We start from the raw sequence: 26,743 nt of genomic DNA, 5'->3' as shown, positions 1-26,743 counted from the left end.
TTACAAAACAAGATTTTATGCGTCATTTGCTGGCTGCTATTATATGAAATAATTGCAATATTGCTATATACTAATAAATGTATCATCATTTTGTGAATCCAGAACACCTACTTTCCGTGTACGAAATTCTTTTTGTATTTGTAAAAAATAGGTAAGAATTTTCAGTAATACTTATTTTAACCTAAAATACAATAATTTATATTAAACCGACTGCATGTTTAATAAGGCCTGTCATATACAAGTTTAAATTTAGCTTTAATTATTGGGTGCCCAGCAAGCTGAAGAAATATATTATTTTACTGATTCACTCATTTGCTACTTGCACTTACCCTTTAGAAGCGAAATACACTACGCCACACGTATTGGGATTTACTGAAGTCAACAATCCGAGCCTTGGGTCGAACTTTAGTTAGTAAGAGATAAGAAGGAGAAACTCAGTTGTAATAGCACGTTGCCAGATTGCTTTCAAAAACTAAAATAACTGAACATATATTTTGTTTTCGTAATCTGTCAAAAAAACCTGTTTCAACTTGTCTTAGGATTTGATTTGGTTATAAAAAGTAGGGGTTCTAACACGTATTCAAAATCTCTAGCGGCGACTATATTTGAACAATATTTGTACCTTTTTTTAGTTTGATCAGAACTTTACTAGAAATGTGATTTTCTATGCTGTGTATGCAACGCTACTGAGCTCAAATTTGGAAAAAGCAGAAGGAGCTCCTCAAGTCTTAATACTGAGACTCATTTAGATAAGCATTTATAATTTATCCAAAGCTTTGCTAATGACACATCATTTCTATATTTAAAATTATACACGATGACAGTTTTAGAATGTTCACAGATCTCTGAGTCTGCAATTGCTTCTAGAGCATAATCCAGCAGATGATTTTTATGATATGCGATACTGCTCTAGTTAGAAGGCTTTAAAGCTGCACTTCTGAGGTAATTCTAAATACGAGGCCCTAAGGGGACCACATACGGCAAAGTTTTGTTTAAGGGTGTCGTATTAAATTAACACCTATAGAGATCTTTTATTCTGCATTTTTTAAGGCGCCTGCCTTGTGAATCATACGTCTGTTCTGTGCTTCTCTGCAAATCATTTTATTGTTTTTAGATCCTAAAAAACTAAACTTCTAAGATGAATAGAAATACTATATTTTGATATTTTTGCTTAAGCCAAAAATACACAAAAAGGTTAATGAATACGAAAATAAAACCCTAAGTTATTTTATTTTTAAAAGACAGTATTAGTAGCTTGATTATGTCCATATTAATGTAATATATAAAAAAATATTAATTTAAGGCTGATATTTTTCTAATAAAAAACTATTAACGGTCATATACCAACCCAGGCTGTTGTATTTTATGATGTGTGTTAATTCTTGCATATCGCGGAAACGTAATTAGCCGCTATTTTTATGCAATCGTCGCGGCTCCGCATATATTAAAAATTTTAAATTTGCCGCATTTAAAAATGCACATGAACGTCTGTGGAAATACCGTGCCACGAATAATGATTAAAAATTATGGAGTTTACAGTGCAAACATATTTTTATGTTTATTTTTATTCTGATATCTCTACTGTTACATATTAAAACTTGATATAAAAACTTGACATTTTGTTATTATAAATGCCACTTGTGAGTTAATAACATATAACTAAATGTAATTGATAAAAATTTGATAAAATATTTTATTTTATATAATAATAATATATATTTTTCTTTTTAATATTTAAAGACGTTATTGTGCATATTTCTCGTTTACAAGGATGTGTGGTGTGAAAAATGGAGTCTGGATCTTGTGGTGCAATTCAAGCACCATTACAAACTGCATGTCTTCAATAAACTACAAAATATAATATTTTCTCCTTTACATGGAAAGTGACTATATGGGACCTGCGATAGTTGCCTACTCGCTATGGAAAAATGCGAGCTTATAACCTGCCCAGTGGATGCTAGAGAATTCAACTTCTCTGGAAGCTTAGCCATTCACATAGTAGGCCTCAAATCTATAATCAGCATAGCTAAACATGCAGATCCTGCATTGCTAAAAAGTAATTTTCTATCAAAAGAGCAAAAAATATTTCGGAGATGGACAAAAGAACCTAGTAAGGCCTAAGACAAACTTAAAAGGCCACTTAGGACGATTAGTGTGTAGTCAGAGTGGCATCCTCATAATATCAAACTCCTTTCGACAACTAAATTAAATAAAGTAAGTTATTTGTATTTAATCGCCAGTAATATAACGAATTTCTTTTTGAAGTAATGAATATATTAAATAACTTAAGTAAGATATTGCTTTATGCAGCGAGCAAAATTAATTAAATTTATTAACTGGTCTTCTCCTTTAATATTTTTATTTACTCAGCTTAAAGACTCTGGAGACTCTCTTAAAGAGATTTGGTTAGTGGTAAATCTATTTTGTAATATTCTCTCTTGCAAATTAGTGCTTACTTAAAATATAATGTGATTTCCCAATTAACAAAGTTTCTAAAGAAAAATGTTCTAAGTGCCTAATTGTATTGTCTCCTATATGAAATTCAACTAATTTTGCCTGATTGTTTTTTAATACGTACATTTATTTTTTTTATATTTTTTAAGTTGGTTTTTGAAGCATTCGCTAAACTTTAATATTAATTTTGACATAATTTTAGTTTTTTAAATTAATTAATTTTTATAGTTGTAACTTTTAAAATCCTAACTGATAAATAATAATAAAAATCTTTAGGGTTCGAAATTACATAAAAATAAATCTTAATTCTTACAAAATAAAACCGGTCTTCCTTTTCAAATGTTTACGGACGAAAAAGATTTCTTGAGGCCAATATTTTAATGAACTCGTCCTAAAAAAATATTTATATTTTGGTAATCGATCAAATTTCCATTAGTCTTATATTTATAAAATGATAAATATTCGAAAACAACAAACCACACTTAAATGTTTAAACTCCAGTAAAGAAATAAATCATCGGCCATTATAAAAATTCCAAAAATTACTTATAAAAGTTTGCCGGGAAAAGTTTGGAGGAAGTTTGAAAAGAATAAATTAAATTTTCGTATCTGTTAAGCTAGGAATAAAAACTTTGTTAAAGTTAGATCTTTTTTTTGATCGTGTTTAATTGTAAGCGAGTATACAATGTTCATTTGATAAAATCAATATGTTTACAAATAAATAAAATTTCTCATGTCATTTTTAGTTTCAGAGATATTTGCATTAAAAATTTTCAAATTGACACCCTGTATAAGGTATATATTAACTAATATTTCGTATTACAGAGTTTAAGGTATATTTATTGCAGGTATTTTTAGCCGTCTTATTCGTAATAGAATAAGGATAAAATTAAGCAACCGCAAAAAAATTATGCAATAAAATTATAATTAGTGTTTTTAATTTAGCTTTTTTTATAATACTTTTGCTTACTAATGAAGTTGGTTAATTCTACTTGAATTTATAATCTTTAAGAAATTTATGAGCTATAAGCTGTAACAGCTGATATAGAACTATAGTACAGTCAATTTGTCATGGTAAAAGGCTACTTTCAAAAAAATATCCGATTCTCTGATTTTTGAATGGTCAATAAGTTGTTCATGAGAGAAGCTTAAGTTCCAAAAGTTAAGAGCCCCCTCCCCCGCGTTTTTTGGGAAACTCAAAAGAGTTTTGGATTCGTTTTTCTAGCTAAACCGTAGGTCGGACAGAAAATTTTACTGCTGTATGTATGTAACAAGTGACAACGAAATAATAGGCCAGTGTATCACTGTTTTTCAGGTACTTTATAATCGAAAAAAGTTAAAGCTCAGTCTTTTTATAAAAGAAAAACAATTAAAATATCACTTTAAGGTTATATCTATTTTATTTATACCAAGTTATCTCTGAACTAAATTGATCTTCTCATATATAGGGTGTCATCTCGGATTAAGGTAGAACATCGAAAAATAATACCGAAAGTTCCTATAAAAAAAAATCCTACAGGCCTTCTTTACGAAGATACAGCCTCCTAAAGGACGCTGCTGGAAATTGGTTTTTCATAAATTACTTTTAAACTACCCGGTAGAATTTAATAAAAATTTTAGGTGATGAACACTATTAGGGACCTCTTAAAATGACATCCTTAAAATACATTTACCTTGTTTACTTTACCAGTAGCAGACTAGGTTGTACAGTTTAATGCGTATATTTTTAACACCTTGTATGTTAAAGTCTAAAAAAAATAAATTTGGATACCTTGAAACCTAGGCTAAAAATGAACCGTTTTGGATTAAAAAAATTATTAACATGCCAATGTTTTTTTTTTTTTTTTTTTTTTTTTTTAATGAGATAAGTACGCTAGTTATTTAAAGAACAGAGAAATTTCGATGTAAGTTATTTAATTTAAAATAATACATGTTCCCAAAAATACAGTGGTGTCCTAAAAAATACCTTTACAAAATAATTTAAAAAAAACGTATGATGAGTGTATGTTTTTAAATTAGAAAAAACAACTTACAAAAAAATGCTAAAAACCAAATATGTAAACAAAAGTTAAATTCATCAATACGAGCAATAAACAATTAATTATTAAAAACTTCATAAGTAGGTTCGACGTGGGCTCCGTGAACTCTAATACATTCGTCGGCACGACGAATCGAGGACTGCTACACTCGCCACAATAACCCAAGCTTGTTTTTTATATTATCACAATGAAATTTAATTCTTTGGAGCAGTTCTTCCCGAGTATCGACTGGGGTGGAATACACCAAGGTGTTGAGGTGACCCCATAGATAAAAATCTAATGGCGTTCGATCGGGAGACCGAGGAGGTCAAGCAACAGGTCCTCCACTACCTATCCAACGGTTTTCAAAAGTATAATTTAAGTGGTGTCTTACAGCAAGGCTAAAATGGGGTGGGGCTCCATCATGCATAAAATACATATCTCGGCGGGTTTCAAGGGGCAAATCTTCTAATAAATCTGGAAGATTGTTCTGGAGGAACTCTAAATAAAGTTCTCCGTTTAAACGTGGTGGCAGTTCAAATGGCCCAATCAAAAAATTGCCAGTAATTCCTGCCCAGATATTTATTAATTGGAATTGATGTTGATGATGAGAAATAATAGTATCATGGGGATTTTCATCAGCCCATACATGCGAGTTATGTAAGTTTTCAATTCCATTTTTGGTAAACCCTGCTTCATCCGTAAAAAGAATCGTGCTGATAAAGTTAGGGTTATTTCGCTGCTGATCTAACAGCCAGTTTGCGAAGTGTATTCTAGGAGCAAAATCTCTGGGCAGTAGTTCATGCACTCGTTGTAGGAGTGTCAGCTACAGCGTCCAAAATATTTTCTTTCATTTGCACTGTACGTGCTGTTCTCCTCCGACCACCATTATTCTTTTTTTTTTCATAACATCCAAAAATTGCATTAAGGAAATTTAATAGTATTACCTCATTAAGTGGAAAACAGAAACCAACCAGTTTCCCTTAGACGTTGATCACCACGTTGAAATGTTTTCTGATCCGGAATAATGCGATTGGGAAATCTTCCTTCGTCCAATATTTTTGCTTCCAATGCATTGCAAGTCGCCAGACCATACATAAGATGCATATCTGCGTACTCAGTAAAAGTAAACTCCATATTTTGACGTAATTTAAATTAAAAGATACCAAAAAATACAAAAATTAAAAAAATATTATTAAATAAAGGATGAATAGGTATGTTGACAAAGATTAGGTTTAAATGATAGGTATTTGCTAAATTTGGAGTATAGCAATGTTTGTAACAATAATGTGTTCAAAAATGCAAAAATTCCGATAAATAAGTCAGGTACAATACAATTGGTTTACATATTTTTTTTAGTTTTTTTATGTTTAGTTTTTATCTTAAGAATAACAAAAAAGAAATAAACGTATAATAAATAAGAAATATTTTGTAAAAGTATTTTCTAGGACACCACTTTATTTTTAGGAACATGTATTTTTTTTATATTAAATGACTTATATTCAAATTTTCTGGTCTTTGAATAACTGGCGTACTTATCTCATTTAAAAAAAAATACAAAAAAAACATTGGCTCGTTTATTTTTTTTTCTTCAAAACGGTTCATTTTATCGATAATGAACAAGAGTACCTTTTTTTAACCTAGGGTTCAAGGTATTCAAATTTTTTTTTTTTTAGACTTTAACATACCCTGTATGTTAAAAATATACGCATTAAAGTGTACAACCTAGTCCGCCCCTGGTAAAGTACACAAGGTAAATGTATTTTAAGAGGTCCCTAATAGTGTTCATCACCTAAAATTTTTATTAAATTCTACTGGGTAGTTTAAAAGTAATTTATGAAAAACCAATTTCCAGCAGCGTCATTTAGGAGGCTGTATCTTCGTAAAGAAGGCCTGTAGGAATTTTTTTATAGGAACGTTCGGTATTATTTTTCGATGTTCTACCTGGATCCGAGAGATCTCTCACATGAACTGGGACACCCTGTATATTATAATCACTTGGTTATAATATAAATGTCTAAGAAAGCTATAAAATGTCGGATTTTGCTATTCCTTTGTTTCCCAGTCCAAGGATAAATATTTGAATAATATTTTAGTAATATCCATATCTAGGTATGGTATACTAGCCAAATTCCTAAGGTTAAAAAAACTAGGAATTGCTTAAGACAAAAACTGGTCTATCAATAATGCATCATTTTTCTTACCTCATATTTTACCTTTCACCTTTAATTGAAATAACGAGTTCTTTGGTACTTCTGACATATCTCCTAGGTAGCAAAGTTTTCTGATTTTAATTGTATTTAGAAGATACTTTTATTTAATTTGGGATATCTAAGAACTTTTGTAACTCGGTATATTTAAAATATCTTTAGTATTCTTCTCTATACACACATTTCAAAAGCCTTGGTCTTTTGAATGTCTATATTTGATGTCCAAACTTTAACACCTTAAAAAAAGGGAGGGAAGGGGAGAATTAAGTTTTACTTAACCAATCCTTGATTGGTCTACAAAAAATTGTTTTTTTTTTAAATTTTATTTGCTTTATGTAGTTGTAGTAATTAATGTACAGGGTTGTCTTTTATATTTAGACAGAGCCTGGCTCGGTTACTATACGAGGTGGAAAAAAAAGTTTAATATAAAAGTTATAGGGTTTACCTTAAATCGCCAGGAAATTTTATAAAATATAATACAGGGGTATCGCAAAGTTAATAAAAAACACAAAGTTAATTTTTTTTAAATGGAACCCCTTGTATATTTTTACTTTAAATGAAAGACATTTTTTTTCTAATTTCAAAAATATATAAAATGTTAATATTTAATTCATTATTTTTAAAAAAATTTGGTTTTTAAAAAAAAAAAACCTTTGAGCCTGGTTTCTTTAAATATTTACAAATGTTGTATATGGCCGCCATTTTCAACGCAGTTTATATAATCTTTGTCCAGTTTTAACAGAGCATTTGAAATATATTCAGGGTGTTCTTCATTTAAGGAGTTTATACTTCTTTGAATTTTTTCCCTTAATTCCTCCAAATTTTCACTTCTTTCCTTATAAACTTCATTTTTAAGATATCCCCATAAAAAACTATCTAGAGGAGTCAAATCAGGGCTGTTTGGTGGCCAGTTAATGGTACCATGTGTTCCAATCCATTGAATAAATCGATTCAAACTTTTCTTCTTCGGTATAACCCATATTCAAAAGAAATAGCAGAAACATTGACAGTGACAGCCCAACAAATAACATTATTTATTTTATTGTTACCGATAAACACCATAGCAACGGGGATTCGGGTAAACAGTTGTTTTATTTTTTAATTTTTTAAAGGTAAATATTGGGAAAACGGCTAAACCAAATATTAACATATTATATATTTTTGAAATCAGAAAAAAAATGTCTTTTATGTAATGTAAAAATATACAAGGGGTTCCATTTAAAAAAAATTAACTTTGTGTTTTTTATTAACTTTGCGATACCCCTGTATTATATTTTATAAAATTTCCTGGCGATTTAAGGTAAACCCTACAACTGTTATATAAGACTTTTTTTTCCACCTCGTATAATAACCGAGCTAGGCTTTGTTTAAATATAAAAGACAACCCGGTACTTGTTCTAGTGTTTTACTTAATTAAGTTTATTATTATTTTATGACTTAGTTTTCTTTGTGTGTAAAATTAAGCGATACTCCTTACTGTATTAAACCAATTAACTCATAATTTTTGTCATTGTCCATTTTAGCTATGATTACGGTGTCATGCGCAAATCAAATGTTATTGACTATTTACCTTTAGAGCCCCCGTCTCTCACTTTAAGCCCTTAGAAATCACTCGGTCATATTATGCATTCAACAGTAATGGTGATAGTTTATAGCCTTATCTTACTCTTCGTTTGATTTACACAGGATTTAATAAAGTAAAAAACTGATTATTGGCGTAGTGAATTGGCAATTGGAGTCATAATTTAAATCTCTCTGCATCTTTTATCCTAATATAATTAAATGGGTTTATTTATTTGCTATTATAATCACTTTTTGTTAAAAAAATGTTATCGATGACGTTATCATGATGTTAAAAAAATAGTCTCTGGCTAAAAACAAAAGTTTACACTTGTGATTTTGTTTTAAAAAAAATTGTCTGGCTCGATCAAATTACACAATAAAAGTCCTATTTGAAATTATCGATTTAGATCTACTATACCCCACTGAAACGGGAATTAATAATTAAGTTTTTTTTATCGTAGATGCAGTTCGCAGGTTTAAGACCAAGAAATCAAAAACTTCCTTTTTTAAAAATGTGTCGACGTTTCGACGTTTATTTACGTCTTTTTCAAGGCTGTTTACTGTGAAGAAGCTTTTTTGTCGATTGCATATGGCAACAGAACAATATATGTAGATGGGCACATATTTGATTATATTTTGAACAAACATAACATAAATCACACATAATAGACGATAACTTTACTCTGTGACTCTTGACCGCGTTCGTTTATTTGTAAATGTATATGAGCCGCTTAGAGGAAAACTGGTATATGTCAGTATTTTTTAATTTTTGAGTTATACCATTAATTATGTTTCTACTGGTCTAATATATTCAGTCGAAAACTGGTATAAGTCAAAATTTTAACTTAGCTAAGATAAGAGCTTCCTAACGTTATTCCTCTCAACATAATGGATTCGTTCGCTGGAATAGTGGTATAAGTCAAGGCACCACGCTGTTCCGATGTCGCGCCAGGTCCTCTTAAACTCGCTTTTTCTTGTTTAGTCAGGTTTTTTTAGTGTTATGGTACGTAGTGTGTAGATCAGTTACTGTAGCTAAGAAAAAAGATATGATAGAACTTCTTCAGTGGATTTCCCCGATTCAGCATCAGTTCTTCCTGGACTTTAACAAAAGAAGATGCTGTTGACAGTGGTCCATTATCCGATTCTGATGAAGATTAATTTGTTTAATAACTTCTTACTCTCCTTACTGTAAGTTTAGTATGTAAGATAAGTAGTAGTAATGTTTTGCTCTTCAATCTCTATATTTTTTGAACACTTTTATCAGTAATAGATATAATAGTAAACATACTACAGCTATTATTTTTCTTTGGTTCATCAGTTTTGTGAAATTTGGTTAACTTTTACGAGGAAAAGTGATAAAACTCTCCAAGTTATAGCACTTGTCCGCTATGTTTTTGAAAAAAACTTACTGGAAGAATGACATTGGGCGGCAAAAATGTAATTAATGGGCGCAATCAGTAAAAATGTTTACCATATGCAATTTTAGTACAGGGTTATTATAAATATGTACAAAAAAGTAAAGAATATGTTACTGTGATTTTTTAATTTATCCAGATGCAAAATACCAATTTTCTAAATTTCTACTTTAAGGGAGTTAGACCACTTTTCCGCTGAACGGCTCATATGTATATCGTAAAAGTGATGTTAGTGATGTAAAATGTAAAAAAAAAATATATTAATGTCTATTATGTGTGATTTATGTTATGTTGGTTCAATCACATATGTGCCCATTTACATATATTGTTCTGTTTCTCTTAGTATATATGCAATCGACAAAAAAGCTTATTCACAGTAAACAACCTTAAAAAAGACGTAAATCAACGTCGAAACGTCAGAACCTTTTTAAAAAAGAAACTTTTTGATTTCTTGCTCCTAAGGCTACAAACTTCATCTACGCTACTTACTAAGGACGCTACTTTTAGTCAATATATCTATCTTTTTATAGAAAGCACGAGTTTTTGGAAACCTTATTACTTAAAGCTCTTACCTAAAAAATTCAATGGATGACGCTTTGGTCAATGATTTCGTTGCTACCCACTATAAGACTATTTAACTAAACCTTGTTTTAAAAAAAGAACCTTACAACTAACGACCTATATAAAAAATATTTTATGAACAAAAAAATGCAATTTAATTAAAAAACTCATACAAAACAAATCTAGGCCCTGGATCTAACGGACCGTATTACTTTTTCCAACGTTTTACTTCGCATTACCTCGGTTTCCAAATCTCTCTTTGTACATGTGGTTTAGTAGCGTAGTGTTTTTATTAGATTTTTCCTACCACAGCCATTTTATTCTATAATTTTTTATTGCCCAAGCTATGTAGATTAAATTTACTCTTTTTGCCTTTCATAATCAATATAAAGCTTTTATGTGCATAAAAAGTTTTATTTAACTGTTATTTAAGTCTCTTAGATTATATTGTCTTTCTTCAGAAAGAACTTAATATCTTTTTTATTATAAGGGTCGTGCAGGCGGAGTCAAGATAATATTTTACATTTAAAATATTTTAGAGAGACTCATAACGAATTTTTTCTGAATTTAGTAGTTTATATTTATTCTTACATTATTCAGAATGCATTGTATCGCATTCAAGAGTAAATGTAATCGTAGTAATGATGCTGAAGTGTTGGTCGGTATATATTTTTTTTCAAAGGCAATTTTACTGTAAATATACAGGGTAGACAATTTTAATATATTCATGCAAATTGCTTTGAAAGTAAACGAGATGTAGAAAAATGTTTAAGACCACAGTTTTTTAGGACATGTATCTGTGGAGATAATTTTGACCTTCGGCCAATATCTTCAAGGCTAGGATAGTTTTTTTGAATGGAAATTTTTTGTAGCAGATTTGAAAAGAGCGGAAAATTTTAAATTTATAATGATACTTAAAACTTTGCTGTCGTAGCCTAGAGGTCAAATAAAGTTCAAATTACAAAAAGCCGCTTAATAATGTTTCTGTTTGACTTAAACAATTTAAAAATACTTTAGCAAATCGATTAAAAATAAATAATTCAATAACCTTAACCATCTTGACCTTGTAATTAATTACCAAGGCCATGTCTAGGTTTGAGTGATTTCATTCATTAAACAAAGACTTGTTGAGATGTAGTAATTCCTTAGGGGTGCTTGATTAGCATGACTTTCTTTATCTCTCATGAACTTAATTATGAAGCAAATGTTCGAAGTTGCCTATATTTGCAAACACATCTTTAAATGCTTACAGAAATCGCGTGCGATGCTTAACAAATTTTCTCTTGGAATCTCAGCGCATGCTTCACGAATTCTGGAATTTCTGGAGAGGTCATATCGGGTGAGTTTGTAGGCCAGTTAAATACAGTCTATTTTTTATACAAAAATTGTCGACAACTGCTGCAAAATGTGGTGCTGCACCATCTTTCTGAGATACCATTTTTCACCTTGCTTCTAAAGCGATGACTGCCAATAGTCTGAATTATTCAAATGCTATCCAAAATGGAGGCCAGTCTGTATACAGTCCCCATTAAATTTAAAAATTCCAACTTGAAAATGACCTTGGTAATTAACCTTGGTCTTGATTCTGAAGATCAAGATGGTTAACGCTATTAAACAAAGATAATTACCAACTACATAAATAATGAATGGTTGAGTGAGCGAGCAATTTTAGTGGCTAAGAATAAATATGTAGATGACCTAAGCTACATGATGACTGTGTAACGATTAAAGCCACCAATTATCCAATTGAATTTTTAAACCCCTTGGATGTGCCTGGCTTACCACCGCATAATTTACGCCTAAAGTTTGTAAAGTTATTGTCCACAATAACCAAAATTTATACAGTTCAAGTTTATATGAACCCTAATCGGCCCGTTAATTTTTATAAAATTCAAAGATTTTTGTGACCTTTATCGAATCCCGTGTAAAAAAATCGCACAAAAAAACTTTGAGTTCTAGAGCGTCTTTTTTCTCAAAAAAAAACTAATAAAAATGTGTAAGTTATTTGTAGGTAACCTCGAATTTCTAGATTATAAAACGGTAAATGTAGTTTCTTTACCTTAATTAGAACCAATGTTATAAGTACTTTTGTCCAAGAGCTTCCGATTTTTAACACAAAGTGTCAATAGATAAAGTGGTACTTTTTTAGAAAAAAGTTATCGTTAAGGTACTTGTATAAATGGCAAAAAAAAATAGCTTTTAGTATGCTGTAGTAAAATGAATGATGCATTTGCTTAACCAGTTTAGGTTAAATCTTGACACACAGGGTGTGCACAATTAATTTCCAAAGTGATAAAATGTTTTCAAATTTATAGCTTAAAAACTGCTTTACTATAAAATAATTAACTCATTACGAGCTTTATAAGGTTTATAAGTCTTATAGCTCAAAGGGCTACTAAAGAGTTATTAAAAGCATTTAAAATAAATTTAAAAATTGATTTTCATATGAACATTACTTACCCTCTATAAATGGTAGCGTTAAGGTTGATACATAATTTTATCCAGAAAGAATGTAGCAGTTTTGTTTAATTTAAATAAGATATTTATTCGTCAAAAATTTTGCATGATAAATTTTTTTTAAAATAATTTCCTTGGTTTCCTAAGTTAATAGTTATTACTATTCTTTGATTTTTAATTATTATTTGTTTTTTTTAAAAGACTGCCACACTGGTTTGCATCTATGCTAATATGGTTTCCCAATCGAGGCGTGGTAGTATTTTTCATAATGGCTTATTTATTAAAAATTGCTAATTATGTTGATTATTTTAATGATAAATAAATTTATTTTGGATTTTGAATTTTTGAACTTTGTTGTCACCTTCCCTTTTTCTTCTTACTTTCTAGGAATGAGTAATTCCGATTTTAAATCATTTTATTATATACACATTTAGATTATATTGCAAATATATTCTCAAAATGAGCAATCCAAATGTTTCAAATTAAGCACACAGCATATGTTCTTTAAAGGATATGTAGTTTCAATTGTAAATGACCAGTTTTTATTTTTAAGGCAAATTAAAGTCCAACTGAAAATATATGTTATTTTAAACTAAAGCACAAAAACCAAAATAATGCATGTCTTAGTTTTAGACCATTTAAAAAAATATATTGAGGATATGATAAAATTTTATTAATCATTTTGAAACATTCTTTTTAAGGAGGGTCTCTTTTAATAAAAATTGGTAATTTTAATATGGATAAATTTAAATAAAAATACCTAAATTTTCTATTTGAAAATATGTTTTTTTCTATGTATCTCGACTTAATTGAATCAACATCATGAAATTATTACTATCATTTATGAACATGCTAAATACAAATGTACTCGGCTATTTATTTATTTATTTATTTATTTATTTATTTATTTATCAAAAACAAATAGGATGTTAACACGCCGAAATCCAAAGGAACACCCACAAATTACAAAGTGTTTTAGGTGTACTTTGTTGGGAAAAGTTTTGTTAGCCCAACAAAAATGCACGGTACGTGCTGAATGAACAAAATAAGTTTGCATGTGTAAAGCCATTTTTAGTCAGTTATGTGGCTACACTGCAACGAATCGTGTCAGTTATGTCAGTGAGTCTATGTGTCACCTGTCACCAAGTGAGTTACATTTGTTAAGCCTGAAGGCAATGACGAGTCCTTATAAGCGTCCCTATAAAACGTTGTAATTCCCTTTAAAGAAGTTGTAAATAAAATGTAAATAGTGTAAATATTAAAAATACAGTCCATTATTTCAAGAACCGGCCACAACATACTTAACTAATACAAAATTTAAAAAAATAAACAATAAAGTGCTAAGTTTCTCAGTTTTGTGGTCTTGTCCATTAGAATAAGGATTTCTGATTCTCTTCTTAAACATAGAAAAAGAGCGGCAAAATAAATCTACAGAAAAAAAATTTAGAATTATATAAGGAAAGCATACGACTTAACGGCTACATTGGTTCTATACAAACAGGCTGGAAACTAATAAGAGTTTCGAAAATTTCGCCGAGGTATAGGGAAAGGTATTTGGGATATTAGATAACTCGAGTCACTCTGATAGTTAATTATTTTATAGAGAAAGAACATGTCTGTGTGAGAGCGCCGTGTTTCAAGAGAAAATAATTGATATTTAACTCTAAGTTTTATTAAATTAGCATGTAGGGTAAATATACCAGTATTTTTATAGTCCAAAAATCTTAAAAATTTGATATGTTGCTATGCTGTCATAAGTCAATTGAACCGAAATAAAAAATACGCTTGCGAATTACTTTAACATAATATACTTTATTATTTTACATTTTTTCAGATTAATTAAAGGAAACATTCTTCTGGCAACATGCCTTCCTCTTGGAGAGATTTCTTAGTAAAAAAAAACAAGAAAAAGAATGGGACAAGGTAAAAAATAGGAAAAAAACACGCCTGGAAAACAAAATATTTTCTCCGGGGACGACTGGGAATGTCTTTCACATTAAGCGACCGGTCTTGGCGTCCGTTGCCGTCGAGACGCCTTCTAAGTCAAGCAGAAAATCCTGAAGTTGACACCGTGACAATTTTCAGTGATATTTCCAATATAGTTTTTTTCCTTTACAATGTGTTTACTTTCATAAAAACGTAAAAAGTTGAATAGCAGGAGATACATAAGACGTTAAGAGAATAAGTTTTTATTGATTATACAGTGTGTTTACTAAACATGCGACAGGGAGGCTGTAAGGGATTATTCCTTGGACTATTCTAAGGGTATTTTTTTGCTAGAATGCTTTGTTTCGAATATACGGGGCGAAAAAGAATTTGAACCATCCAATTTTGATAGTTCTAAAATTATTAATGTAGCCAAAAAAAAGTATAATATACTACACTGGACCTACCAAGTAATATAAAATCTAACTATTTCCTTGGTATCTTTTAAAAACATTTTGATTAACGTAGTGTTATAAGAGAAAAGTTTAGACGTGTATTTTCTGTGTTTAATACTTAAAGTCTTGTTAGTGAAGTTGTCTATCATGAATGGCTATACGAACGCTGAGATAGCTGACATAAATTACATTTATGGACTTGCTGATGGTAATTAATTAGAAGCTAGTCCGTTTGATCCGTCCGTTTGATGAAATTGATCCGTACCGTGATCAATTTCTTAATCGTAATGTGCCTAATAGAAAAACCTTCCAAAGTTAACATCAACAACTTGAAACAGGAGCATTAAAGCGAAGTGGAGGACCTGGAAGGCCAATAATAATCAGAATGGTAGAACTAGAAGAGAATGTGCTGGCCATGGTAGAAAAAGATCTAGGTATCTCTGCTCGAAAAATTACAAACACTTTAAATAAACTTTTAATATACTTTAAAGTAACGGGACAATTTGGTCCGTTCTTCAACAAAGATTCTTATAGAATATTTATTATACCCATACTACATACAACGCGTTCAGGAATTTTTTCCTGCACATTTTCTTCCACGTATTGCATTCTGTCAATGGATCTTGCACACATTGGTTCACATCCCTCAACTACAGACTCTTATTCTTTTTACCACTGAAGCCAGTTTCTCAAGAAAAGCAATAAGGAATTTTCACAATAAACATGTTTGGCCAAAAGAAAATCTACATGAGGTGCTTGAAGATCGTTTTCAACATCAGTTCTCGTTAAACATTTGGGTGGGAATTATAGGCGACTTCCTAATTGCATCGGTATTTCTGCCAGAAGGAAGACTGACCGTACCTTGAATATTCATTTATTATCTGAAAAATCTCAAAAATTTCTTTATTTATTCAACTCCAAGTAAAATTTATCATTTTTCAAATAAGTCGCTTAGCGGCAGCGTCAAGCGGAATTTAAAGTAGCGTTTCCCTTAAGTGCGCGGGTTTTGATTTTCTACAACACGTTTTAGATTTTATTAGCGTTGTCGGCATTTTGAAACAAAAATAAAAGAACAGATCTTGGCAAGCATATAGGCAGCCTGTTGTTTTGGAAAAACATATAAATGATTTGTAAACGAATAACGTATCGTTAAATGTAGTTTATTATAAATGTTTCGGATGTCCCAAAGACAAAGGTCATGGAAGCCGTAAAACTTTAGTAAAAGAAGTCGGATTATTTAATCAGTTACCTTAATAAATAATTTTAGAGATCTAGGGAAGAATACGCCAAAAAAAACAACATTAATTATTTCTTTATTTTTTGTCTGACGTTTTTTGTCCAAGCCATAGAGCAGAATAAGAAACACTTTGTCATTCCCACTTTTGTTATCCTATATGAGGGTGAATTAGAATTAATTATACGACGTTTCGTCTTTTATCGTTTATCATTAATAGTTTTCTTATGGACGCCATATTAAATTAGACTACATTTAAATAGTTACTTTAAATGCCATTTCAACAATATACTAGCTTTATAATAAAAACATGTTAAGGGTAAAGTATTTTTAATAGGTATACCCTATATTAAAGGAACGTTAAAAAGAAAATTTTGCAGCCGAGCCCACATTAAAAGGCTAATCAAAAAACCGACAGCTATCAGCCTAAGGAACCCTTCAGGAAAGTATTTAGCACTTTAGATGATCTGCAAGTTTTAAAACATCATTGACATTTTTATAAGTTTTTTCATTGTTCATATACAATCATTGAAAAGGCAACTCAGTACAACCTTTCTCTTTGGATAGCTTTTGACTGTAAAACATGGGTTGTGTTAAACTCACTTAATAACCACATGTATCTACTTAGGTCAAAGAAGCGAATTATAAAAAAAAACATTTACTTTAATATACAGCACTGAGATATAGGCGATAACCAAAGATAAAAATTATTTTTTAATTAGAAACTGCACAATGAACAATAGAAAAAACAACGATAGGCAGAATTTTCCTAGTCCGAATAAACAATGAAGAAATTCGACGTAAATCTAAAGCGACATATGTGACCGACGATGTTAAGAGACTGAGATAATAGCTGAATGAGGCGAGCACAAGATAATATCAAATCTTATAACTTAATATACTTTTTTAAACCCTCTTAATTATATGATTCTTGCAATTTTGATTTAAAAGCTAGATTTATGTTAACTCTTTTTTATTTGTCCTACTTTATTTCATATCTGGAGAGGTTCTATTAGAGAGCATCTTCAGGTTCTAAATACTTCGATTCTGGTTTAATGTCATACGCAATTTCTTGGAGCTTATTCTTAGAGACCAACCTGCCTTTTTGTGCTCAGGTTATAATTATAATATTCTTGTGGTCGGCAACACCTCAAATTTATTGCCAATATTTGCCGCCGCATTGTGGAGACCGATACTTGAACTTCCAAATCATGATGCATATACAGTGTGGCCCAAATCGGCTGTACATGTATGGGCAGTTGATCAGAACATAAATTTTTTCGAAGCATAGTATTAATTTTTTTTTTTGATTTCAGACACTTGCAGTTACAAATTTGATATATTTTGTAATTTCAGAAATTTGTAATAATTTTTCGTAAGTTTTTTAATTCACGTGAAGTTTTTTATGACTTCCACGCATTGGAATAATTATTCATCTTATTTCAGGCCCTTGAAAAATTATTCTTTAATATGCAGGATATATGTAATATATGATGTCTCTTGGATATTTTTAAAAATTATTCTAGGCAACTAAATTTATTTTTAATGATATTTCAGTCATTAGATCACATTTTTTATGGATTTCTAGGCCTTTTTTATATATTGTAATGTACTGTTCTAATTTTTTCGCTTATTTCACGCATTTAAAAATAAAGATTTTAAATATTTTTTAATAGTCTGAAATTTAAAAAAAATATGTGGCTTAACTGCCTGGAATAAAATTACTAAATTGCCTAAAATTAAAGAAATTTGCAAGTTTGTGAAACTCGAAATAATTTTTCATGTTTTCTAGGCATTTACGTAAGTAAAGTTTTATATGACTTTCAGGCATTGGAAACTACTACTAATCTTATTTTAGGCACTTAAAAAATAATTCTGTTTTGCAGGATCCATGTTTTTTTATGATGTCCAGGACTTCCACGCATTAAAAAAAAAAGATTTTAATTATTTTTTTAAAAGCCTGAAAATCATTCAGTTGTTTGAAATTAAATGAAAAAGCTGCTCTGAATAGTAAATAAAAAAATACTTAATTTAAAAAATATATGTGGCTCAACTGCCTGGAATAAAATTACTTAATTGTCTAAATTTAAAGAAATTTGCAATTAAGGTATTTGAATTTTAGGCAGTTAATCTGTGGTAGTTTTTCAACTATTTTTGTTCAATTTAGGCCTTTGAGTAGAATTATTTCACTATTTCAGGCAGTTGCTTAGGACATACATTTTTTCGGAGCACATTATTTACTTTTCTTGTATTTCAAGTACTTGCAGCTAAAAATTTGATATTTTTTGTAATTTCAGAAACTTAAAATAATTTTTCATGTTTTCCAGGCATTTACGTAAAGTTTTTTTATGACTCCCAGGCATTGAAAATTATTATTGATCTTATATCAGGCACTTGAAAAATTATTCTTTAATATCCAGGATATATGTAATATATGATGTCTCTTAGATAAATTTAAAAATTATTCTAGGCAACTAAATTTATTTTTAATGATATTTCATTCATTAGATCGCATTTTTTATGGATTTCCAGGCGTTTTTAATATTGTAATGTACTGATCAAATTTTTTCGCTCATTTTAACGCATTAAAAAAAAAAGATTTTAATTAATTTTTTAATAGCCTGAAAATCATTTAGTTGTTTAAAATGAGAAAAAAGCTGCTTTGAATAGTAAATACAAAAATACTTAATTTAAAAAATATATGTGGCTCAACTGCCTGGAATAAAATTACTTAATTGCCTAAAATTAAAGAAATTTGCAATTTAAGTATTTGAATTTTAGGCAGTTAACCTGTGGTAGATTTTCAACTACTTTTGTTCAATTTAGGCCTTTAAGTAGAATTATTTCACTATTTCAGGCAGTCGATCAGCACATACATTTTTTCGAAGCACAGTAATAATTTTTTTGTGGATTTCAGACACTTACAAATATTAGCTACAAATTTGATATTTTTTGTAATTTCAGAAACTTAAAATAATTTTCATGTTTTCTAAGCATTCACGTAAAGTTTTTTTATGACTCCCAGGCATTGAAAATTATTATTGATCTTATATCAGGCACTTGAAAAATTATTCTTTAATATCCAGTATATGTAATATATCATGTCCCTTAGATATTTTTAAAAATTATTGTAATGTACTGATCTAATTTTTTCGCTTATTTCAGGGATTTAAAAAAAAAGATTTTAAATATTTTTTAAATACCCTGAAAATCATTCAAGTTTTTTAATAGTCTGAAATTAAAAAAATATATGTGGCTTAACTGCTTGGAATAAAATTACTAAATTGCCTAAAATTAAAGAAATTTGCAAGTTTCTGAAACTTGAAATAATTTTTTATGTTTTCTAGGCATTTACGTAAAGCTTTTTATGACTTTTAGGCATTGAAAACTACTTGAAAAATAATTCATTTTAAAATCTGTAAAAATATTATTAGGACAACTCATACCTGAATTCAGCTTTTGTTTTCGACGTTTCTGTTCTGAGATTCCATCCTCAACTTCTTTTTTTCTTATGGCGGCCGTTTTGTTTTTGTGCTAAATTAAAAAGACCTTTTTTTCCCTTTAACACGATATATAACACTTTATGAAAATATTTCATTCTTATGTCAAAAAGTTACAAAGTTCATTTTTCGCGGAGTTGGCCACGAATGCGGGGGCCATGACTACGGAGGCAATTTGCGTATAAACAATTATTATTGTTTAATGATTTAGCGTCATTTACTGACAATTCTGCAAAATATTATTTATGTGATTTAACTTTTTATCTTGTTTAGTAGTTCTTATCTTGTTCATTTCATGTTCTTGTTCTTGTTAGTGTTAAATAGTTTTTTCGTATCTAGTTCTTTTCGTTTGTTTTTAGTGAGTTTTGTTTAAAATTGCTATTTCCAAAAATCGCTATGTGATATACCAGTGAAGAAAAGTTTGACTTATTGGAATGTTATATTAAATGTAATAGGAATGCAAATCTTACAATCGCCAGATATTTGGTGAGAGACAACAGCCAGGTCCAAGACTATTCGCTATGCTTGTCATGAACCTTAGAACTCATGGAAGTTTTGAAATATTAACGCCAGAAGATTATCAAAGTGACAATGAAGCTCGCGATGAAAACATTTTATACCATTTTAATGCGAACCCGAAAACATCGACTCGAAAAGCTATAACTGATATGAATATACGAAGGGACTACCATTCAAAGAGTCCTTAAAAAAAATATCGTCCATAAAAGCCTACTATTGTTCAAGGTTTAAGGGATACAGACTACTTAAGACTGTGAATTTTCAAACTGGTTTGCAATGTCAAGAAATACCTAATTTCAGCAGGAAAATTATTTGGACCGACGAGACGTTTTTTAGCAACTGTGGAGTATTCAACAGGCATAAATGTCATTTTTGGGGTACTAAAAATTCTCTCAAAGTAAGATTTGGATTTAATGTATGGTTTGGTATATATGATAAGTTAAAATACCCACTCCATAAAATTATTTTCAAGTAAAATGCTATAATTATTTTTAGATAATCACCTTATTGGGACCTTTATTTACCACCAAATATTGACAGGTCAAAGATATTTAAATCTCTTGGAAGAGCAGATATTACCTGACGTGAGAGCTATAATACCTGAAGAACAAATATGGAGTGAAGTGTGGTTTCAACAAAAATAAAATTTTTAATAATTTCATTTAACAATAAACTTATCGCGAACCGCGGTGCTGTAAATTGGCCAGCTAGGTCTCCAGATATTACACCCCTGGATTTTTATCTTTGGGAGTATGTTACAAATGAAGTTTACGAGTTTGAACCTCCTGCGACCCTCGAACAACTAGAGGACAGGGTTCAGACTGTCTTAAATAATATAAATAAAAACACCCTGCGCAAGATAACTAGAAGTGTTTTAAAGAAATGTGAAAAATGTTTTAACAAAAATGTCCGTCATTTTGAATAGTTTTATTCAATATTATTGTTACAAGTAGTTAATTATTTTATTTAGAAATTACGTAAAAGTATAAGTTAGCAAGTTAGTAAGTTAATAATAATTATGTGTAGGACAAAATGCCAATAAAAGCCATGGCCAACTCAGCGAAAAATAAACTATTTAATTTTTTGACGTTAACATAAAATATTTTTATAAAGTGTTTCATACCTCATTTTAAAGGGACAAAAAAGATCTTTTTAATTTAGCAAAAAAATAAAATTGGCGCCATAAGAAAAAAAGAAGTTGAGGATAGAATCTTAGAACCGAGACGTCGAAAACAAAAACTAAAATTCAGGTATGCGTTATCCTTCAAAAGTTGTCCTAATAATGTTTTTACAGATTTTAAAAATACGTTGAAATAAAAAAAATACAGCCTTTTTTCAAAAATGCAACTTTTTGATTTTTTACAAATATTTCAAAATCGGAAAAAGATAAAATCGTTCTGAAAGCGGCACTTAATTAGTAACTAAATGCCCTACAACTTTCCCCATTTAACTAATGTTTTATCTCTTATAGTTTCCAAGATACCCAATTTGGGCCACACTGTATATTTGTGATATAACGGTTACGCGAATTTAAAAGATATAGGAAATATAACAGTTATGTTGTTCACTACTTACACGTCTTCTATCGCTTGTCGGTCTTTTATAAAGAGAACACATCACTTCACCAAACCCCAACTTTCTTAGCCACTGAAACTAGAACCTTGGAGAGTGGCCTTCTTTAAGTAAAGTCACTATTGCACGGTCATTTAAGATAGTGCTAAAAGATTATTAAATAAGCTCACAAAAAATTGTGGATGCTAAAGAATGTTTTCGTATAAAGACCAGCATAAAACTTTGCATAATCCCAATTAATTGCGTATGCTAAATTTGAACGTACTAAATTACATAACCAATTACATGTCATAATAGTGCTCATGCCTTAGAACATTGAAAGACTAGAATTAGTAAACAACAACTTGGTATAAATGGGAGTGTTTTGTTTACAAACATAGTTATCGATTTTCTGTTGTTAAGTTTACATACATTTTCAAAAGAGGAAATTTTCCAGCTATATATCACTGCATATAATAATGTTAATTCAACTTAATGGTGTTATATTTTGGATTAGAAAAAAAAAGTAGAAATAGATATACCTTATTCTAAGCGCAAAAATAACATCTCTAAAGTAAAAAAATATATTGTTATTTGTATTTCTAGAACCGCTTCTGAAAAATTTGAAATGGCAACATCGCAAGGAAAAACTGATGTCATCTTGCAAAATGTCATCTTCTCAAACGGCTTTGTGTTTACATTCGACATTTGTGAAGTTCTGTGTTTTTTCTTTAGTTTTTGGTTGGAAGAGGAAAAAAGTCTGATTTTAGTGTTTTTGTAAACTGTTACGGTAGTAAAAACTTGTGCCGTTTATGCCACACCATAGAAAAACGGTAATTCAAGTCGATCTTTTAACCTATATCGAAATACCTATACTGTCATGAAAAACGTAGAATAATAAAAAGAAACTTAATAATTATAAAATATTTAATTTCCATAAAAACGCTTTTTATTAGATAGTTACCTTTACTCTAATAGAGCACATTAAAAAAACCTATTAAGACTTCATAGACCGTAATATTGTTAATAAGTTAAAGCATAATCTATTATTAATAAATATTTATCATGTAAATATTTTGTGACGACGTCACTTGTAAAGATTCCTTGTATCGGTGGAATCAATAATGCGATCATGCGGCGTTGCGATGCTGTTGCTTTTTTCTCTAATGTAGGGACCTTATCTGCATTCATTTAATCATTATGACAACAGATTATCGTAATATATCAACAAACTAAATTTTAATGCTTTTAAGAGTAAAAAAGTTATAGTATTTATTATAGATATCATGGGCTACACCGTATATTAGGCCTGCTTAATATACGATCTTTATAAAATTATACTTGAACAATTGCGTATATTTCATATTTAATTCCTGGTAAAAGCATTACCGTATATTATTATTATTATTAAAATGAATACTCAATTTTCAGTTATATAATATTTTATATGAAAGTAACAAAAACCATCTATATACATGTCTAGATAAATAATTATTTTAACGTGCATTTAATAAATAAATTTTTATATTTTAATGCAACCAATATTAAATATCAATTTTATAAAATAAAATTTGCTCTTTAACCTAAATAACATGATGAAAAAAAGAAATATATGTAAAACAATATGCGGATTTGAAACCATGCAAATTTTTACAGCAGGGATAATAGCATTATATTTGGTAGTTATTGGGTTAGTATTTTCTATTTCTGTTTTTAAATACACTGATCCAAGCGAAATATATAAGCGCGTAATTAAATCATATTATAAAAATTCAAACAATATTAAACAACAAAGTTCATGACTTTCCGCACTGTAGTTAAAAAAAATAATACATTTATTTATTAAAAATTCGTTTTTTACATTAACAAGTTATTATGTTAGTTAAATCTCAAATAATTTTACTTCAATAAGAGCTTAAATGTATATAATAACTTAAATGTAAATTAAGGATTTTAAAAGTCGACCCTTAACCCTTCGCCAATCGCGCAGCGGTACTCCATGCCGCAATTTAACTTTAATACATTTTTCTTTCGGTATATTTGGCCTACGCCCCTGGCTAAAATCTATATCGCTTGTATCTAGGTATGCCACCATGTGTATTTTTAGAAGCGCCTGCCTCGCACGCATTTTATTAGTGTGATTCTGTTAGTGCTAGTGAGAGCGTCAAACTAATCAGAGCTGATCAGCGGTATTCCGTGCCGCAACGCGACCGGTCATGTAAGTAAAATTTAATATAACATCTTTTGTATTTTTTATATATATTATTGCGCAGAATACATATTTTATCACAATAAAATTGTAAATTGTGTAAAAAATCTGGCATAAAAAAAATAATTGTTGTATATTATTTAGGGATAGAAGAGCCTCCACTAAAGCACTTACTGAGAAAGAGTTACAGAGAATAGCCGAAAACTTATCTGATATTGAGGATGATATTGCCGACTTTGAGAGTGAAAGCGAAGGAGAGGAGGAAGTAATTGAAGAAGATTGCTATAACAGTGAATCGGAACAGTCCACTGATGAATTTTCCAAAGAAACTGAATCCTTTGTCAGGCCCAATGAGAGTGAACGTTTTTATATTGGGAAAAATGAAGAGACAATTTGGAAAAGCACTCCTGTAATTCAAGGTAATAAACCCAAGGCTACAAATATTATCAAAGTTTTACCTGGATCCAAAGGTGCGGCCAAAAATGTGTCAAAACCATTAGATTCGTTTTTTATGTTTTTGACAAGGGATATGGTAGATCATATCGTATTATGCACTAATATTTATATCGAAAATAAACGTGATAATTTTATACGAGACCGAGATTGTAAGTTAACTTCTTCCGAAGAAATGTCGGCACTATTTGGAGTACTTTTCATAATTTCCATAAAAAAAAGAAACCGCGTAAATGTTGAAAAACTTTGGGCCAGAGAAGGGACAGGAATGATTCTGTTAAGAGCATTATTCAGTTATAAAAGATTTTTGTTTCTTCTTCGTGCCCTTCGTTTCGATGATATAACAACAAGACAAGAACGCGAGAAATTTGATAAATTAGCAGCGATAAGAAAGATATTTGAGGATTTTGTCAAAAATTACATGGAAAGTTATAGTTTCGGCGAGTTTATCACAATTGACGAAATGTTACATCCATTTCGAGGACGATGCGGATTTGTTCAGTATATGCCATTAAAACCTGCCAAATATGGCATCAAGTTCTACGCTCTTTGTGACAGTAAAACGTACTACACTTGGAAATTTGAAATATATTGCGAATTACAACGGGAGGTACTTTTCAAAACTTCAAACCTACCATTCGATATTGTACAAAGACTAGTAGAGCCAATAAAAAACACTAAAAGAAATATTATTACACTAGCACAGTATCTTTTAAAAAATGGCATAACTTTAACTGGTATAGTAAAAAAAAAATAAAAGGGAATTACCGCCAGAATTCCTACCGAGCACGTCGCGTACTTTATGATGTCACTTTAGTATCCCATATTGCTAAAAAAAATAAAGGTGTAATTTTGCTGTCCACCATGCATGACAACGATGAAATTGACAAGGAAACACAAAAACCAGGAATAATATTGCATTATAACAAAACAAAATGTGGCTTCGATACAGTTGACCAAAAATGCTCCTCGTATACAACACAAAGAATCACAAGAAGGTGGCCTTTAGCAATTTTCTTTAGAATTTTAGAAATTGCAAAAATCAACTCCGAAATTATAATCAATAATAATAGACCAGCCGCCAAGACGAAGAAAGCATTTGACCTCTCTAAGTTTATCCCTCATGGAAAATTATCTTAAGAAACGCGCGAAGATAGAAACACTTCCTAAGGATATTAGGAAGTTCTTATCTCGCTATAATACTCCTGTTGAAGTCCCTATGGCACTAAATAAAAATCGGGTTTGTCGTTGTCATATATGCCGCGCACACAAAAATAACAAAACAACAGTTACTTGTGGTCAATGCAAAAGATTTGTTTGTAAATCACACAGTGAAAAATCGGTGCAATGTAATAGTTATCTTTTTCCACCAATGGAGGAAGATTAGTTTAAAACAAAATATATAAGTGATAAGTACATTCCTTTTTTGTATAACGTTTAGTTGTACAAATGTATTTTTGATATTTTGTTAATGGGGAATCTCATAATTTTTGTTGTATTTATTTTGAGTTATAAAATTTATTTTATAAATAAAGCTTTTACTACGATTAGAGTTGTTTTATTTTGTATGTATTTTTCAATTAAAACTTATTTTGCCAGTGAGGCTACAACTATTTTACTTGCGGCATAGAGTACCGCGGAGCGACCGCTCATGGCATTTTCAATGGCAGCAGGGTTAATGTTTACTAAGAATGGTGTATTCGCTTAATATTTTTGAGAACGATAGCAATTAAGTTATATTTTTTAAATGAAAATTAATAATGAGGAAAAAATTATCTGTGACTAATTTTTCTTCCACTTTAATTCTGCACTTAGATATTACACCATATATTTGGTAGTTTTTGTCTGCAGGGGTCTTGCTAGTATAGACTTGAAGATTTGATAAACATGCCAGAGAAATAAAGTTAAAAATTTTGCAAATGAAAAGGCCTTAAATATTGCAATTACCTTGAAGCACCTCAGCTCATATCATTTAAATGGAGTTCCATCTTTGTTGCTTCGTAAGATGCTTTTTCCTCTAGTTATCAGATTATTTTTGATATAGCAGTAATATATGTGCCTTTAATGACTATTCACTATTTTTCTTTTTAATCTTCTAGTCTTAGAAAAAATCCAGTTTTCTATCTACTTGATTTCAATTTGGATAATGTTGGTTGCCTTTAATTTTAATTTTTTTATCCAATTTTTAAATTTTTCTTGTTTTAAGAAACTGTTAAATA

At 29.9% G+C, this 26,743-nt stretch overlaps 2 protein-coding genes and 1 long non-coding RNA gene across 6 annotated transcripts in view; all 3 read left to right on the top strand.

Moving 5' to 3' along the window:
- LOC126739140 (furin-like protease 2) overlaps positions 1-26,743 on the top strand; it is a 969,288-nt gene that overhangs the window by 407,119 nt on the left and 535,426 nt on the right. The window lies entirely within an intron of this gene.
- On the top strand, positions 1,684-14,791 carry LOC126739180 (uncharacterized). The gene is made up of 2 exons (XR_007661566.1): positions 1,684-2,214; positions 14,512-14,791. It is a non-coding gene; the product is annotated as an uncharacterized LOC126739180 (long non-coding RNA).
- On the top strand, positions 23,972-26,170 carry LOC126739161 (piggyBac transposable element-derived protein 4-like). Its single transcript, XM_050444718.1, has 2 exons — positions 23,972-24,080; positions 24,216-26,170. Coding segments are annotated over exons 1-2 (1,068 nt in total). The 5' UTR covers positions 23,972-24,078; the 3' UTR covers positions 25,282-26,170.

The sequence above is a fragment of the Anthonomus grandis genome, chromosome 1 (genome assembly GCF_022605725.1).
Source record: "Anthonomus grandis grandis chromosome 1, icAntGran1.3, whole genome shotgun sequence".
NCBI lineage: Eukaryota > Metazoa > Arthropoda > Insecta > Coleoptera > Curculionidae > Anthonomus > Anthonomus grandis.
Note: the sequence above shows the minus strand (reverse complement) of the source record. Positions and strands in the feature narration are given on the sequence as shown.